Genomic DNA, 16,957 nt, shown 5'->3' with positions numbered 1-16,957 from the left:
TTTTTAAAAGATGATTTTGTACAGGCTACATGTAATGCGATTCGCTCTGACCACAAAAGTTTTCGGAAAATATCATTTCATCGTATTTGTGCTGAAATATTCGTGTTTGTAGTGCTTGCTAGATTGTCACTGTAGTGGAAAAGGCACAATAAGGTCAGAGTTAAGAACATGCGTCGGATATTTCCGAAACACGTTCTTCACGGATATGTGTCGGATGGACCTATCACAGACGTCGTTTCATGGCAGGTACCCGGATGTAGCCGTGGGGCAATTAGCTACGTCATTGTTCACCGGCGGACACCCGCTGGAAATAAGAAATGGATTTAAAACCGCTATTAAGGTGTTCATAACAGACTCCAGGTGAGTGCTGATTTGTTTTTACGGTCTAATGTTAGAACTGGTGGATAACAGAGGTACATTAGTTGGACCAAACCGCTGGAATTCGCTGTAGTAGCCCAACACCGGTTCTCTATGTCATGTCGGAGAGCAACGCAGTAAACGCACACAGCCGCCGGTGTGGAGCCCATTCTTCAATAATCCTACTAGACAACCTGTTTGTAATCTCCACACTGATGGAAGTCGGTACAATTTAAAACCATGCCCGCCAAGGTCTCTTTAACATGCTACTTCTTAGCCACGGGACTCATCACGGTGTCAGCTAGCATCAACTAAGACTGCTAGCTAGCTTGCTCCGTTAGCCGCATTAGCCGGAATTGTGCCGCTGCTGTCGTTTCTATCCTCCGCCTCCTTTATAATGTTTGGCAACAGATTATTCATCACAACTCCGTCTTTTTCCAATGTTCGCAAAAAAAATGTACACACATCTGGACCCCTCTTACGTGAGCTGAGCGTTACTGCGTGTTCTCTTTTGGTTTTAAAGGCGCTGCGTGTTAAAGGCCTTGCTACCGTCTGTTAGCCAATGTTAGTCTGTCTGTTGGAGCGGGTGGGAGGGAACAGCTGCAGTTTAACGTGCTTCTAACGAGGAAATGTTCCCGTCTGGGTTGTGTAACTTCCAGGGGTAGTTGGGAACCCTTGCGCCCGCAACAAGTTTCAAATTTAATCAGTTTTAACAGGTAATATTTACTTTTTCTTCTTGATACGCCAAATCTTTAGATATTTTTTTTTACAGACGCGTAAAACAAATTTAGACTTTAAATATTTGTTTTATTTAAAGTCTAAATAAAAAAAAGATTTTTTTGAGCTACTTTGCTCATTTTTTTCAATGATTATGTATGATTATTTCACATTGTGAAATAGTCATACATAATTTAGTTTTGAAGGGAAAAAGTAGCAAGTACTATGTCAGCGGCAAACTGATCAGGACAATTAAGTGATTTTTTTTGTTTGTTTTGTTTTCCTGTGATGCCAAGTTCAAGTCTTGAATTGTCTAAAACATTTTCTTTAATCCAAAGTTTTGATTCAGCATACTGCTAAATAAATATTGTCTTCAGTGAATCGATACAAATTATCACTACAAAAATCTCAATTTTATACAATCTTACTGCTTTTTTTAAAAAAACAACAAATTAGCAACACATTTTGTCCTGCTACTAAAATGTTGAATTAGTTAACTTATCTTTACCACGTACAGGGATTTTCATATGTAGTCTTAAATACATATGAAATACATATTATTGACGCACTTATCAGTCGGCCATAGATGAGAATCGGCTAAGGATGGCAGGTCAAATACTGACAAATCATTTATTCCTAATATTCATTAAATGTATCAAAATTGAGAACTCCTGCTTTGTTTGGGTTAAAATAAACAACCAAAAGTATTTCATTTGAAGCTTTTTTGTGCTCTTCCAGTCTGTTTCTGGATTCTTATTCAACTCAATTTAAATTCTAAAAACAGTATGACTGAAAATGCAAAAGTAACTGGCCAAAGTGAGCTTTGGCCAGTTACAGTTTATACCTGTAACTGGCCAAAGCTTAATCCATCCATCCATCCATCCATTTTCTTACATGTTTATCCCTACTGGGTCGCGAGCGGTGCTGGTGCCTACAATACCCACTGATTTCCTTAGTAACAAACCACAAAATGTCAGGAGAGTTTCCATGTCTTCTCCAAATTCATCTTAAATACAGACACACCATGTCTGTCTTTAGTAGGGGTGGTTGTTATGGACTTAAAGTTTTACCACAATAGTTTGTGGTATTATTGTGGTAACAATAAAAATTACATTAAGAACTTTTTATTACTATGTTTTAGGTAAATGTGTGGCTGTAACTGCATGGCACAGCAATCATAGCAACACAAACACAAATACTTCTCCTGAAAACATTCCCACTAGTAATCGGTTTCTTTAGAAAAAGTGCGATTTGTATCACTAGACCACACACAGTAACTGCATCTAGTCATATTTTCAGATTTATTGAATGAACAGTGTAAAAAAAAAAAGCTTAACTAGTAATCCAAACAGTTTGGAGAGCGAGTGGTTAAACAACATTAAGTGGAATTCATCATGACAACAATAAATTCTAATTATTATAAGAAATTAATCCTAATAAATGTCCACCGCTAGCCGTTAGTCCCTCTGGTAGTTCCAAACCAAAGGAAGTTGTACCAGACGTCCTTTTTCTCCCAAAACAGCTGTAAGCTTAGATGTACAGCTTTATCTTTTTCACAGAAAATTAAGTCCTATTATTGGCCTAATGTCAATTGTTTTGTTATTGATACCTTTATTCTTGCTGTTGCTTCTTTCCAAATACTACAGATTAAAGCTGTATTCTTGTCTTGTCTGCAGCTTTTAAAGTTGTATGATTCTGTTTGTGTCTATGCAGCTATGAACAATGACCATAGTTGACAGATTGTCAGAAAAATCTGACCACGAGTCAGTTGGATTTAACCGATCCTTCACCAGTGGAGACGTGGGGATGGACGGCAGTTGTTCCAGCAGCTGGGCTGTGGGTCCCAGCATGCCCGGTGACTCTCCTAGGCTTAAGCCTTCAGGAGGCTGCCTGGGTCCGACCCCCGGTGCTGCCGTCTATAACGGCACACCCGCCTCTATGGACCGCCCCAAGGACCATGGTACGGGGAAACACCTGAACCTGCATGAGTGACACACACCTCTGTCAGAGCAAACACCGAGTTACCTGATGCATGTGATCAAACAGGACTAATACACACCAAACCAGCTTTAGCTAATAGTTTGTTTTTCTAGTCTAGTGAAAAATGGTGATTTACAGTGTTGACTTATACACAAATATACAGGACGCACTTCAGAAATATATATGCTGGTATTTCTACAAAACAAAGTAAAATTGGTTGTATTATGACTTGTGAATAATTAAAAAGCTGCACTCTGCTTATGGTTTTCTCATGTGTGACGCGTTGCTTCATGTGGGCGTTTTGTTCTCCTTCAGCTCTTTCATTCATCCAGTTACATAACAGCTAGTTTAAAAGCAGGAGCACAATCAATCAACTTAAGCCTGTGATGCAGTCGCTGGGTTGAGCTAAAATTAGAAACAAAAGAAACTTTCTGCGCTGATTGTGACTGTAGCTCTTGTCATGTTTGCCCAGTGATGAGCAGTGAAGATGGCATAGAGCTGCCTCAGAAGGTCCTGTTTCCTCCAGAGCGGCTCAGCCTGAAGTGGATCCAAGTTCACCGCATTGGTGCCGGCCTGCAGAACATGGGGAACACATGCTTCCTCAACTCAGCCCTGCAGTGCCTCACCTACACTCCACCGCTAGCCAATTTCATGCTGTCAAGGGAGCACTCCAAAACCTGTAGGCTCAGTCTTTTGGTGTTTTTATTGCAACAGATTGACCTAAAAATAATCAGTTGTCTTAGTTTTTTTGAGCATTTTTAATGTAGTTTTATGTATTAATCTTTCTCTTTTAGGTCATGAGCCTGGATTCTGCATGATGTGCACCATGCAAAACCACATCATTCAGGTTTTTGCTAACTCTGGGAATGTCATTAAGCCCATCGGTGTCCTCAATGAGCTTAAAAGTAAGTAGGTGGTGTTGGTGCTAAAACTACTGTCACCTCTTGTCATTTATGGAGGGAAATCTTCTGATTGTGATAGAATTGGCAGATGGGGAAAAAAAACCTTTTTTCTTATGTTTTCAAGCCAGGTTTATTTGTGTAGCACATTTCATTAAGGTGCTACACCAATAAAAAGTCCTTCACAGGATAAAAAACATAATACAGTAACCAATTATGAAACAAGCAACAATGGAACAGTCCTGTGCTTAATTACAGCCAGATATTTCCTTGCATTTTGATGATTTTGTTATGAATGTACTCTTCCCCCCCTTCAAAAGGAATTGCAAAGCACTTCCGCTATGGAAGCCAGGAGGATGCTCATGAGTTCCTGCGGTACACAGTGGACGCTATGCAAAAGTCCTGCTTACCTGGAACCAAGTGAGTGTGATTACACTTGTGGCTAATTACAGCATTTTTTTAAAGGTGGTATTTTTACCCCACGGTGGACCACAGAGTTCTGTTTAATTAAGGATCTCTATCAAGTCTTTTTTTGGCCAAAGACACCATTCATAAATGTTCTTTTACTACTAATGGAAAAATCTTACATTTAATTACAATTGCAGTTGAGGTACTGAGTTCAGATGGACACTTGTACATTTTCCAGTCAAAATGAATCTGTTCCTCAGACTTGACTGATTTATAAAAAGCAAAATAACTAGAGGTGCACTAATACTTGCATGTAAAAACCAATCCTATCTACATTTAAATAGTCATAAAGCTGCTGCATTTGGGCAATTTTTTTTGTACCACAAGAAAAACAAAATTCTTTATAAGTATTTATAAGTGTCCTAATAAACTTAGGACAGTTTATTAGTGCTTTAAGTTATTTTGTTAGTCATCAATAAATCACAAACCTTTTGATTTTATACAAATAAATACTTCTGTGCTCTTTAGTTTTGGTAAGAGGCTCAAAACAGATATTTAGTCTCTAACCTGTTCAAGTTAAGATGTGAAAAATTACAGACTTAAAAAACGGGGGCGTTTTTTTTTTTTTTTTTTTTTTAAATTTTTTATTTTCTTAGTCGTTTGGACAGAGATACTCTAAACTTTTTATTTTTATCTGAGAGCAATACTTCATGTGCAGTTGATACATGTTTGTTTAGTGTTTTCCAATAAAGTGAGATTGGATCCTTAAAGGTGTGTAACCTTATAACACCCGACAGCATCAGTTATTAAAAAAAAAAGATATGGGCCAAAATCAGAATCAGCAAGTCAGGATTTTAAAGATCAGTGACAGAGCAGAAAACTGCAATCAGTGCACCCTTACAAAAAAATATTAAATCAGTTGGCTGTTATTTAAAATTACACTTTGTGTTCAACAAATTAATATTTCCCCAATCTATAAGCTATTTTTGTGAAAGTTATTTTGCCATAGTTACAAATCTTAAGATTTATGGCATATGATGATCATATTTTTGGTTTTGTTGCGTGAGCTCTATTTTTCTGTCAATGTTTATTTTGGGTAATTGCGTCGCGTTATATATGACACACGAAAACATTTGACATTTGTTAATTCTTCAATTTACCTAAAACCAAAATATTTCAAACAACACAAGGTGAAGAACATTAATGGACTGCCTCTTCACTTTCTGCTGTGCCAGAAGGGTTGTATTGGGTTGTATTTGAAGGATCTCTGTCTGTTAGATATTCAGGAGATGTGCAGCTGTTCTTCTGTAGCCACATGCAAGTACATTCATGACTCATTTATGAAATTACTTCTCTCATTTCTTGTGTGGCAGATTGGACAGGCAAACGCAGGCCACCACTTTCATCCATCAAGTGTTTGGAGGGTACCTCAGGTCCAGAGGTGAGATATTAATGCTGATTTGTTGTCCTGTTTTATTCTTTGTTTATGGCAGAAAAATTGTTGAATCTTGTTATTTGGTTAACTTTCTAATGTTTCTTTTTCAGTGAAATGTCTGAACTGCAAATCAGTTTCTGATACATTTGATCCTTTTCTGGACATCACGCTGGAAATTAAGGTAATCTGACCACATCCGTTGTCACCATTGACAAACAAATCCAAATAATTAATTGTTTCTTAATACTGAACCTATAAAATGTTTGATTTTGTTTTTTTTCCCTCCATGTAGACAGCACCCAGTGTCTCCAAAGCTCTGGAGCAATTTGTCAAACCAGAACAGCTGGATGGAGAAAACGCCTACAAGTGCACCAAGTAACTCTTCAAGCCTCTAAGCACAGATCTTCATTTTTTATGTTTCTGTTTATGCATCAATATGTTAATTAAAACAAATTTCTTTTTTTTTTCAGGTGCAAAAAAATGGTTACAGCCTCAAAGAGATTCACAATCCACCGCAGTCCTAATGTGCTCACTCTCTCACTAAAACGATTTGCAAACTTCACTGGAGGAAAAATCACAAAGGTACAGATCTTCCTGTGTATTACATCACATACTGCACCGGCCCTTTAAGACCTTCATGTAAGAATAGCATTAGAAAGTATCGGCAGCACTAACAATAGAGTGCAATAATGAGTCCCTCAAAAAATTCTCATGTTTTTCAAATAAAAGTGATAATGAGAATTATAAAAAATCAATTGTAAATAAAGAAATGTAAATAAAAGCATACCTGTCCCTTGTGGACGCTCACGGACCAGAGCTCTGTCAAAATACCTGCTAGATAATGTGCTTTTTATTGCTGTTAGCTACAATATGCATCATTTTCAATAATGATGGTCCTGATTAGCGAAACGGAGCAAAGTCAACAGTTTTTTTTGTCTTTACTAGGATGTTAAATATCCAGAGTACCTGGAGCTGCGGCCCTTCATGTCCCAGTCTCAAGGAGAGCCTCAGATCTACGGCCTGTACGCTGTGCTGGTCCACTCCGGCTTCAGCTGCCACGCTGGCCATTACTTCTGCTACATTAAGGTGAATCATCTGTCAGAACGCTGCTTTGGCCTTGTACACACATCTACATACAGAGAGATGGAACACAAAACGCATCAACCTGCAAATGCATAGTTCAGCTTTGCTTTGTTTGTGCTGAATGTTTAGCTGCTTTCATTATGTTTCAACGTTTCATTTCATTTTCTGAAATGGAATCAAAGTGTTCCTCTGTGTTTTGTGACAGGCCAGCAACGGTCAGTGGTACCAGATGAACGACTCGTCTGTCTCTGTGAGCGACATCCGCTCAGTCCTCAACCAACAGGCCTACGTCCTTTTCTACATTAAGTGAGTAAACCATGACTCAGCAAGGGTCCAACATTACAAATAGGAAATGGACAGAACAGAATATTCATTGTAGGTAAAATGAATTGTGATAAAAAGACTCCAACCCTCCAATAGGTTAAGAAACTGGGATGGAAATATTAATATTAACAAACATTAGGTGGTGTTTTTATATTAAAATATGTAGAAGCAATTTAAAAATGACCAACTGTTGAAGCAGTTAAGGTTAGGATGTTTATTCAGAAATGGCAACAATGATGCTTGTGAGATTTGGTTTCAGTTCATCGCTGCTCAAAGTGTTTGTTCTCTAAAGAAGTGATGTATGACCAGCATTTTCTGCTCACATCTAACACTGTTAATCCCCAATTTATCCACATACCTGGCAGATTTAAATGGAAAGTTATTTCTCTGAATCAATAAGTCTGTAAGTAAGTTAGAAGCTGAGGTGGGCATCCCTCCAAAAGATCATAAAATTGTTTTAATTAGCTAATAATTTGATTGTCAAATATAATGTTGAACTGGAAATGAATAGGACAGGACTGAGTGCTGTGATAAGTGCACCTCTAAAAGAATCCATTTACTTCAAATTTTATAATGCAGACTGTAACCTTAAAATGACTTGTAGTTATTAACATAATATATTATTTATGAGTTTGTCCTGTCTATTTAAGGGTCAATAAATGTAGATATTGACATAATCTACAAAAGATTTACAAGACAATAAAATTATATTTAGGGTTCAGCACATCACCAAGCAGGCAGGTTGAGAGGCACATAAAGAGTTTTACCATATCTTCTATCAGTGAGATATTATAAGTAACCAAAGTGGATATTTGTGTAAAATTATCTAAGGATTCTGACATTTTTTACTTTGTTCTTTTATTGCTATTGTAATATTATAGTTTAGTAATAAAAGATATTTCAGATGCAACTTTAAAAAAAAAAAAATTCAAACATGATGAATAAAATATTGGCTTGCATTTTGTTGTTGTCAGGTCGTGTAATGTGAAGAAAACTGGGGAATTCAGCAACATGAGCCATAACCCAGGTATGTCTGGTCAGTCGTCTCCCCGGCCGGTGGTAACTCCTCGTATCCACACCGCCGTTCACCACGGCAACACTGGCTTCATCGGCCCCCAACTACCACCACACATGACCAAGGTAGGGCTAAAGAGTTCCCTCTGATGTTTGAGGATTAGTTATTATTAAAGATTCAAGCATGTGATCCTCTTTTGTTCTTTGTTTTCCTTGTGCCTCAGAACACTCTCCATGTTAATGGGAATGGGTCTTTGAGGGACTATCCCAGCAGTTCTAAGGCCAGCAGCAGTGCAGTTGGCAAACCCAGCCACGGCCTGGCTTCTTCCTCAATCAGCCGACCCACATCCATCCCAGACCAAGAGAAACGACAGAAGCTTTCGTTTTTTATTGGACAAGGCAAACAGAACCGAGCATCTTCCTCATCCGCCTACAGCCACCCATCCTCTGCAAGCAGCTCCTCCTCCAGCTCGTTATCTTCCTCGCAGTCTACCTCAGACGTTCACTTTGTTCCGCGTCAGCTAAACCACTTTAACGGCACACCCAGCAGTAACGGCGACCAACCCGCCAGGGGCAACGGGTCGTCTTTACTGGTGCCGTACAGTCAAGAGTCCTCTGAAGAATCCGACCAGGAGAACGGTACCACTCAGGATGCTGGCTGCATATCCAAGCCTCAGACGAAGGGAACTAATGGAACAGGAGATGTGTGTGCCTCTTCTTCTAAAAACACAAATGGTGAAATAGATGTCTGTTATAACAGCAGTGAAGTGAATGGGTCAACCTCTGAATTTACGAAAACAAACCAAAATGGACAATTTAATGGGCACCACAAAGTTAACGGACACAACACACATGAGAAGGTAAATTATGCATGTGTGATCTGTAAAATATGCAAAGGATCTGTTGCTAGAATAGTGTGATGTCAGTAGTAATGGCGTTGTGTGCTCCTCAGGGATCCATCCATAATCAGGACAGTTCAGCTGTGAATGCTGTTGCCAATGGACTTGGCAGTGACCACAATGAACCCAAGTAAGATTAATGTGCCTGATTCATGTTTACATTTCAACATAACATTTCATTTTACATTTCAACAGTAACAACAAAGTCCTTTGCATAAGTATTTATGCACCTATAGACATGTTACAGTCCTAAGGCTCAAAGCATTTTAGGGCTATTCGAAAATAACTATTTTAGTAATCAGTGATCTATCAGTTATTCTGCAGATCAAGTCCATAATCAAATGTAAAATTGTCCTGTTCTGTAGAAGTCAGTAAAAGAAATATGTGAAAGAGAGATTGCTAGTCAGTAGTTCCTGTTTTTAATAAGGAAACATTTGATCTATTAAATGTTTTTTTAATCTACAAAAGCAAATGAAAAATAACACCTTTCACTAGTTTTTTTTATTACTAAGCAAACTTAAATGTAGGCATTTAGTAAACAGCCTTTTATAATATAATTAACTTTGTCTCAAGCTTGAAGTATGGGAAAAGCTTTTTTTAAAATAAGGATACGTGATTAGATATTTCTAATATAAAATAAATAACTTTCAGCATTGTTCAAACATCTGAAAAGTGTGCTGTGCATATTCATTCAGCATTCTTGAGTCGATACTCGGGTAAATGAATTGTGATAAAAATTCAATTGTAGCAAATGGAAGAGCAACCATTTGCTACAATTCCATCTTCATAACTTACGGGGCATTTCTTTACCAGCTTTGCACATTTGACAACATTTTGTTATATTTTTATGTCAGTAAAGAATTCAGTGTTAATACTGAGACTAAACATGATGGGACTCTCCTTTCTGATCAGGTGACCTCTGACGGAAGGCAAGCTCACTTTATTTAGACAATATGGGATGGAGTAAATGGGACCAAATACAAACTCAACATGGTTTGTCACATAAACTCACAAAATATATATTAATTTGAATGCTCTTGCAAGATGCTGCAATTAATAATTGCCTTATTTTTTTCAACTGATTTTTTATCCCCTAAATCTTTGCAATCTCCCTGATCCATAAACACACATCTATTCAGTCTAATTCTATGTCTTGTCCCCCGAGCAACGTCATGATTTATTATTTGAAATTTAAATTCAAAAATACTTTATTGTTCCCTCATGGAAACTAAATAACTACACATTATCCAAAAAAGAAACTCTTGTCCAAAACAAAAAAAAAACTATCTACCAATACTAAACCTTAGATATCTGTATTGGTAATGGAAGTGAACAAAGTGCATCGGTACATCCCTACTACAGATACTCTGTGAACCATGAAGCTTATCTCAAACAGTTCTGTTCTTTGTGTTCCCAGCAAAGAGCTGGTTGACCCGGCCTCATCGCAGACCTGTTCAGCTCAGAGCGCTCCTCCTGCTGCTAATGAAAGAGAGCCCCTCTCTGCTGCTGTTGATGAAAGGGCTAAAACGCTGCCTGAACCTCTTCCTCCTCCTCACCACACCTCATCCTCTCCTGTTAGCTCCTCACCTTCAGCTACTACTTCCAAGACGCACGCTGTTGCACCCAGAGACCTGTCAGCCTTCCCCTCAGAGCCAGTCTGCTGTCAAAGTGTTAATGGGATCTCTACAGCTGCTCAGAACATTAGCAAAACCGAGGAAGAAGTTAAGGATTCCTCGCAGACCAACGGTCCATCAGCACGGACAGACGGTGGTACAGAGAACAAGGGGCAGAGCCAGTCCAAGCCCGGTTCTAGAGGCCATGAAAGGCAGTCCTCCCATGACAGGGACAGAGACAGATTCTACTCTGACTATAGCAAAGACAGAGACAAACACTACAGGGACAGAAGTCCACCACGAGAAAGTTACAGCGATCGCCATCGGTATAGGCGAGACTACCGGGATCACCATCGCTCCTACAGGGATCGATTTCCTCCCGAACGGAGCTACTGGGACTTCGACCGCCGCAAGGAACGACTCGGCTCGCACTCCTGGGAGCACGACCGCGACCGGCGCTCGTACCATTCCAGCCATTACTACCACAAGTATGATGGGAGCCATGAGAGGAGGGGATACCCACAACCTCAAGAGTGTCACAGCTACTGGCGGTCGCAAAAGGACGGTCGGGAATCCTGGGCAATGAAGGACAAAAGGAATGGGTGGGATAGGGAAGAAAGGAGTTCCTCCCCAGCTGCTACTGCTCTAGAAATAAACAAGTCCAAGGTTTCCCCCCCCTGGGACCGCCTCTGTAATTTTAACTCCACTCTTAAGAGGGAGGAGCCGAGTGACAAGAGGCCAGCTGCTCATCTAAGAAAGGAGAGAGAGGACAGCTCAGAGGGCCGCCGCTCCAAAAAACACAAAAAAAGCAAGAAGAAAAAGAAGTCAAAAGATAAAGACATGCACCACGAGAGCAGGTAAGACCTGCTCAAATCAAGGTTTGTCCCCTAGCAACAGCATGGTGCTGCCTAATGTTAGGACTCAAGTGTCTTATAAATGTCTTTGAAATGTTTAGATGGCTCAATGTAGCTGAGTCAAAAAGTTCTAGGACACTCAGGCTTTTAGGTCAGGCTGTTGTAGACTTGTTCTGTAGAGTGGGTCAGAACAGATCAACCCTACAACACAGAAAGGTTAAACTTTCACAACTTCCACACCTCACAATATTCACCTATAAAATCACAGTTACATTTTCCAATTATCATGCAGCCCAAGTAATATGTGAAGCGCCACTGCAAATGTATAAACAAGTCAAAAGAGGAACTGGAGAATAAAGAATAACATCCACCAATTTCTGTTTTTTTGTTTTTTTTGCAAAGCTAGTTCAAGTGATGAAGAAACCAATCCATGCTTTAAATAGCAATTTCAGAGGTTTACAAATCGTAAACATAATGTTTGAATTCAGCTTATTTACAGAGTAAATTTGAGCTGTGTCAGAGTAAACTCATAGCTGATCAACATACTGGGCTTTATTGGCTAAACACGCGCTTTTGTTTTGGATTCACCCAATAAGTTGCAAGTTTGAAGTAAACACATGACTCATGAACATCTCCAACACATTAGTCAACCCACTTGAAAACTGGACTTTATGTTGCTAGCACTTGTCAGCCGTCAACAACTCACAGGTGGGAGTGAAAGCATTGTACAACATAAATAATCACCCGGTTGGAACACAGTGCGATAAATAGTAAAACATAATTTAACGAACCTTCAAGGTAGCTAATTTGCCCCAAAGAATTTTAATAATCGAGATCTCGAATCACTCAAGGAATCGTTTCAGCCATAGTTTGACAGCACTGGAAAGCATCGAATCTACACATTCTGAATCTGTAAATAACTAAAAACGCTCTGACTAGACATGTTCATGTTATTTTTAATGTGTATTTGTTATGTATATTGAAAATCTAGGAAAAAAATCTACTTTTAGTAGTAATAATTGTTAATTGTGCAAATGATCAAACGTTTGTGTATTTTGGCTTTTTATTGTAACAGAGTCACAGCTTTTGTTTGCTGACTTTGCATATGGGCCTTATTTAAACTGCATTACCTTATTAAGAGTGATAGATGGCGCTCCTTATGTTTCCACACTGACAGCTCATGGATTTTGTGAGCAGGAATAGTTGTAGTATGGGAGATTTTCTTTTCTTCTTGCAAGCATTAGAGGAGCAGTTACATTCTTCCAGCTGAGCAGCACAGTAACGTTTTTCTTTCCTCCAAACAGCTGGGGAGAAAAAATATGGTGCTGTTTTTGGGCAGGGATAGAAATTAAAAAAGATTTTTTATCGGCCACTGTTTTGTTTTTTTTCTTTCAATTACAAACCCCACCAGTAATGACATAAAATACATAATTTATTCTTAACTTTATGAAAACCAATTTACTCAAAATAAGTTTACCATACATATATAAAATACAAACTAATTTAACATGAAGCATGGATACCTTAACAGAGGTGTAGTGCAATACGTTCACTTGAAGTAATTACTAACAGCAAACTTCAGCTACACAACCCTAACATTCTTGCGATCGTTTCCTATTTTGAACATTTCCACATTTTGGATACAACTCCCCGAGATAGTATTTACTGAAGATATGTCTAGTAATTTTTAAACATAAATGGTATCAAAAGCTGTTTTCTAACTGTTCTATTTGTTGTTCCTGACTTATTACGTTTTCATGTGTTCATTATTAATTCCACGGGCCGTCATGGTTCCTGTGTTATCTCCATACCTGTCAAGTCTCCCGTTTTGTCTGGGAAACTACTGTATTTTACATCACCCCCTGCCCTCTCGCGTTAGCTTCTCTCCCTCCCCGCCTTAACGGTAGTGATACCCTCTGTGACGTTACTGTGTGGTAATTAACATATCGGTTAGTTTGACACATTTTTCTGAATGGGCTCACGCGCTTTTTAGCTTTAGTTGTTGTAACTTTTCTGACCCGTCCCGTCTCGTATCCACTCACTTTTCTCGGACTCCGGTTAGCTGAAATGGTGCTATTTATAACTTTGGTGGGGAGGGGCGGGCCAAGGAGAACTGAGGGATTTCATTGGATTAGCCAAATGTCCGTCAATGAAATCAACCAATGGGCTGCCGTGGTCAATAAAAATTATATTTGATATACTTTTTTGTTAAATTATGACAGCCTAGGTCCGTCCCATATACAGTATGTGCATCAGTCTGTAGTCCAGTCAGTCACTCCTGCCCTGGGCCTGGACAGAAGTTCAAACTGAACAGCTTTTTTTTTCCTGTTCAAATTGTCAACCTGCTGCGGTGGCGGGTGCGTTGCTCCAATTTACACGCCACCTCATACTTTTACCCGCGTTTGGCCAGTGGCGGGGGCTAATTTCCACCCCTGTTTTTGGGAGGGTGCCATACAAAATGACTGACTCTTGGATTGTCGAATGGATTATTCAGTTTAGTTTTGTTTTTCCCCTGTCTCTACTTGAAGCTCTGACCCGGATTCAGACAGAGCCACCGAGAGCAGGAAGAAGAAAAAGAAGAAGAGGCGGCACAGGGACAGCGACTCCGATTCCGGACGGGGCCACACCAACAGAAGCAGCAAAGAAAGAGAGAACCGGAAGCGCCATCACTCTGACACCAAGGACTCCAGGTATGACAAAGACTTTTTACCGGAGAAACGTCAGCGCACAGACTGCAGCGATGGCAGCAGGGACCAGCCTCTCCCACCTCACCACAACGCCCTCTCAAACCATTCAGCTCACCAACATCTCAACGGACACACAGGTACTGCCACATTCACAGCTGCTCACTGAAGTTAAACATGTTTCGTGTCACAATTAGACTTGAGAGGTTGTCCTGTTTCTCAGGAAATGGTCGAACCAACGGTGACTTCCACGGATGCTCCAGTGGCCTCAAGCAGTGACTGTGAGTACCAACCCGCTGTAAAGATTCCACCTGGAGCTCAGCTCAGACGCTCAGTCAATGTAACAACTCCGTGTTTGTTTCTCCTTACAGACCCCTCACCCACCTGCAACATTTGACAACAGCAGAGGAATGATATCACAAAACTATTTGAAGTGGTGCTTCTTCACTGGGAATAAATCAGTTTTGTTTTTGTTTTTTTTAAACAGTACTATTGTTTTAAATGTGCAAAAGTACAAATTTTAACAGTGTTCCTTTATCTACGATTATTCTCCTACGGTTAAAAAAACCCAACAAAATCACTTGTTAAACATTTAGATCTAAAAGATGATAATATATAGTTATTTGAGTACAAACCAAGCCTGGCGCTTAAACATCTCAGTTGCTGCTCAGCGGAACTCAGGACTCAAACCCTTTGGAACAGAAATCACTTATCCACATGCTTCAAATAAGAATGAAACAAAAGGGAGAATGTGTTGTGTAAAAAAGACTGAGTCTCTTCATGTTTAGATGTTGAAGATGTCACCATATCTGCACAGCTGCAATGTTTTTACTTCTCACCTGTTTTGTTGTCGAATCCACCCTGTGGTCAAACTACCAGAGGGGGGCATGTTTCTGATTGAGGCGGATGAATGCAGTGGTGTGAACATGGGTTTGTTGAGTGATACCTCCATGTTAACCCTGGACAGACTTGAGGACATTTATCTGCTTTTAGTTGTTGTTTTTTTTTTTTTTTTTTTGCAACAATGTCCCCTCTTGACGCCTAAGACGCCCTTTTTAAACCGTTTGAGTTTTCTCTCTAAATTGCATTTCTTTCTCCTGTTTTTTTTAAGGTGTTCAGAAAGAAAAGCGTTTTATTATTTTTTTCTTTCACAACTGTGGACCATTTGTGTTTAGTTTTGAAAAAAGATAAAAATACAGTTTGTGTCTTCTAGCATCATGAAATATACTGTGAAGTTGAGTTTTGAACTGTACTATCAGTTATTTTTATAAGTAAAAAGCCTGTATCAGGATCCTCTTGCTTTGTCTGTAGAAGGATTTGTGTTGATTTTTGACCATATTCTCTGGACACAAGTCACTAATGGATATGGTTAGATTTTGGGGGTGGGATTGTGAGGATGGGGTAAAGGGAGGATATTTCTTTCTTTGTTTTTCAACTTTAGGAAGAAGTTGAGGAAACTGCTGTTATACCTTTTTATTTTAGCATGTCTGAATTTATACATTGTGTAAGGTAAAAGCCTTAAATACATTTGTTAATGTCAGAAATTGTAATTTCTGTCTTTGGACTTTGTTTACAAGCTGTGTTGAATGACAAACGTTGATTGATATGTTGGATTTATTTACCTTTTGTATTATAGAGAATTGATTGATTGTACCGAAGCCTTCTTGTTGAACAAACATATTTTCTCGTTCCATTTAAATGTAGACGGTAAACTTCCCACACGTCCACTATATTCAGGTTTGGTCAAATAACACACAAGCTGTTTATCTCCTCTTGGTCAGCTTGAGTCACACATGTATTATTTCCATATATGAAACAACCAAAGACTGGTTATGTTTGGTGAGTCAAACTTTTTCACTGAATTCACATGCACACAAAAGCTGTATGAGCACGTCCATTTTTTTTTATTAAATTGTAGATCAAAGTACTTTGCACCATTTCCCCAACAAACCTATAACCAAGTTAAATGTAACTTCTGCACTAGTTAGGTTTTGGCAGTTTTTGTTTTTATTTTGTCTCTGCTCAGTAAAAACGGTGTAATGAGGCTTATGCTCTACTAAGAGCATCATACAGTCCCTTTATTATAACACATTAAGCTAAAATATTGAAGTGGTAATGGCTAAAGCCATGATTAATACTACATGACCATAATGATAACAAAACTGTACATTATATTGCATACACACTAAATGCAAGTGGGGGGAGGGGCTGCCTCTTTTGTGAAACAAAAAGACAATAAATAAAACAAATGAACTTCGATTGCAAATATGGATCTTCAATACAAAGTAACTATTTAAAAAAAACCTCACTGCAGATTATATGTCTTCATATCACAAGTGACGTATCTAAACACTTTACAGGACATTATTTTGTAATCAAACCCCAGTCCGTCCAAGTGGAGTTTTAAACCATGCCGGTTCAGTCCAGCTGGAATGGAATCCAGTCAGATTCAGTTCATGATAAAACTGTTCTACAGTGAAAGGCTTGGAGAGGAAACCCAGCTCACTGCATTGAGGTGTTAGGAGGAAAGTGGAACCAGCTCTTCCCTCTACAGAGATAAAACAGCAAAGAAGAGTTGATGGCAACAAAAAGCCATAAATGCAGAATAGTGGTGACCTAAACCTGCAGCAACACAACTGTAAGGCTAGTTCAGGATAGCTGGAGCCACTCCGAGCACCAGCTGCATCAAA

The 16,957-nt window shown here is 39.1% G+C and overlaps 1 protein-coding gene across 2 annotated transcripts; it reads left to right on the top strand.

Moving 5' to 3' along the window:
* The first annotated feature begins 42 nt into the window (after positions 1-42).
* On the top strand, positions 43-16,042 carry usp42 (ubiquitin specific peptidase 42). 2 transcript variants are annotated; one of them, XM_014473571.2, is made up of 18 exons: positions 43-360; positions 2,788-3,034; positions 3,527-3,733; positions 3,849-3,959; positions 4,274-4,373; positions 5,735-5,802; positions 5,907-5,977; positions 6,089-6,171; positions 6,267-6,378; positions 6,742-6,882; positions 7,085-7,185; positions 8,178-8,343; positions 8,442-9,077; positions 9,170-9,246; positions 10,534-11,586; positions 14,112-14,407; positions 14,491-14,548; positions 14,639-16,042. In XM_014473571.2, the coding sequence occupies exons 2-17, from the start codon at positions 2,797-2,799 to the stop codon at positions 14,544-14,546; spliced, it is 3,516 nt and encodes a 1,171-aa protein (XP_014329057.1). In that variant the 5' UTR covers positions 43-360; positions 2,788-2,796; the 3' UTR covers positions 14,547-14,548; positions 14,639-16,042. The 2 variants fall into 2 exon arrangements, with proteins under 2 accessions (XP_014329057.1, XP_023196527.1); XM_023340759.1 differs by having other exon boundaries at positions 10,513-11,586.
* Positions 16,043-16,957: the final 915 nt, after the last annotated feature.

The sequence above is a fragment of the Xiphophorus maculatus genome, chromosome 10, assembly GCF_002775205.1.
Source record: "Xiphophorus maculatus strain JP 163 A chromosome 10, X_maculatus-5.0-male, whole genome shotgun sequence".
Taxonomy (NCBI): Eukaryota; Metazoa; Chordata; class Actinopteri; order Cyprinodontiformes; family Poeciliidae; genus Xiphophorus; species Xiphophorus maculatus.
This window is presented reverse-complemented; position numbering and strand designations above follow the sequence as displayed.

Excerpts from the sequence above, each read along its gene's own strand:
- usp42 (XM_023340759.1), top strand. The coding sequence starts at position 2,797 with ATGACCATAGTTGACAGATTGTCAGAAAAATCTGACCACGAGTCAGTT. Across the intron at positions 5,978-6,088 it reads ACATCACGCTGGAAATTAAG|ACAGCACCCAGTGTCTCCAA; the intron begins GTAATCTGACCA and ends CCCTCCATGTAG. Across the intron at positions 9,247-10,512 it reads AGTGACCACAATGAACCCAA|TTCTGTTCTTTGTGTTCCCA; the intron begins GTAAGATTAATG and ends TATCTCAAACAG.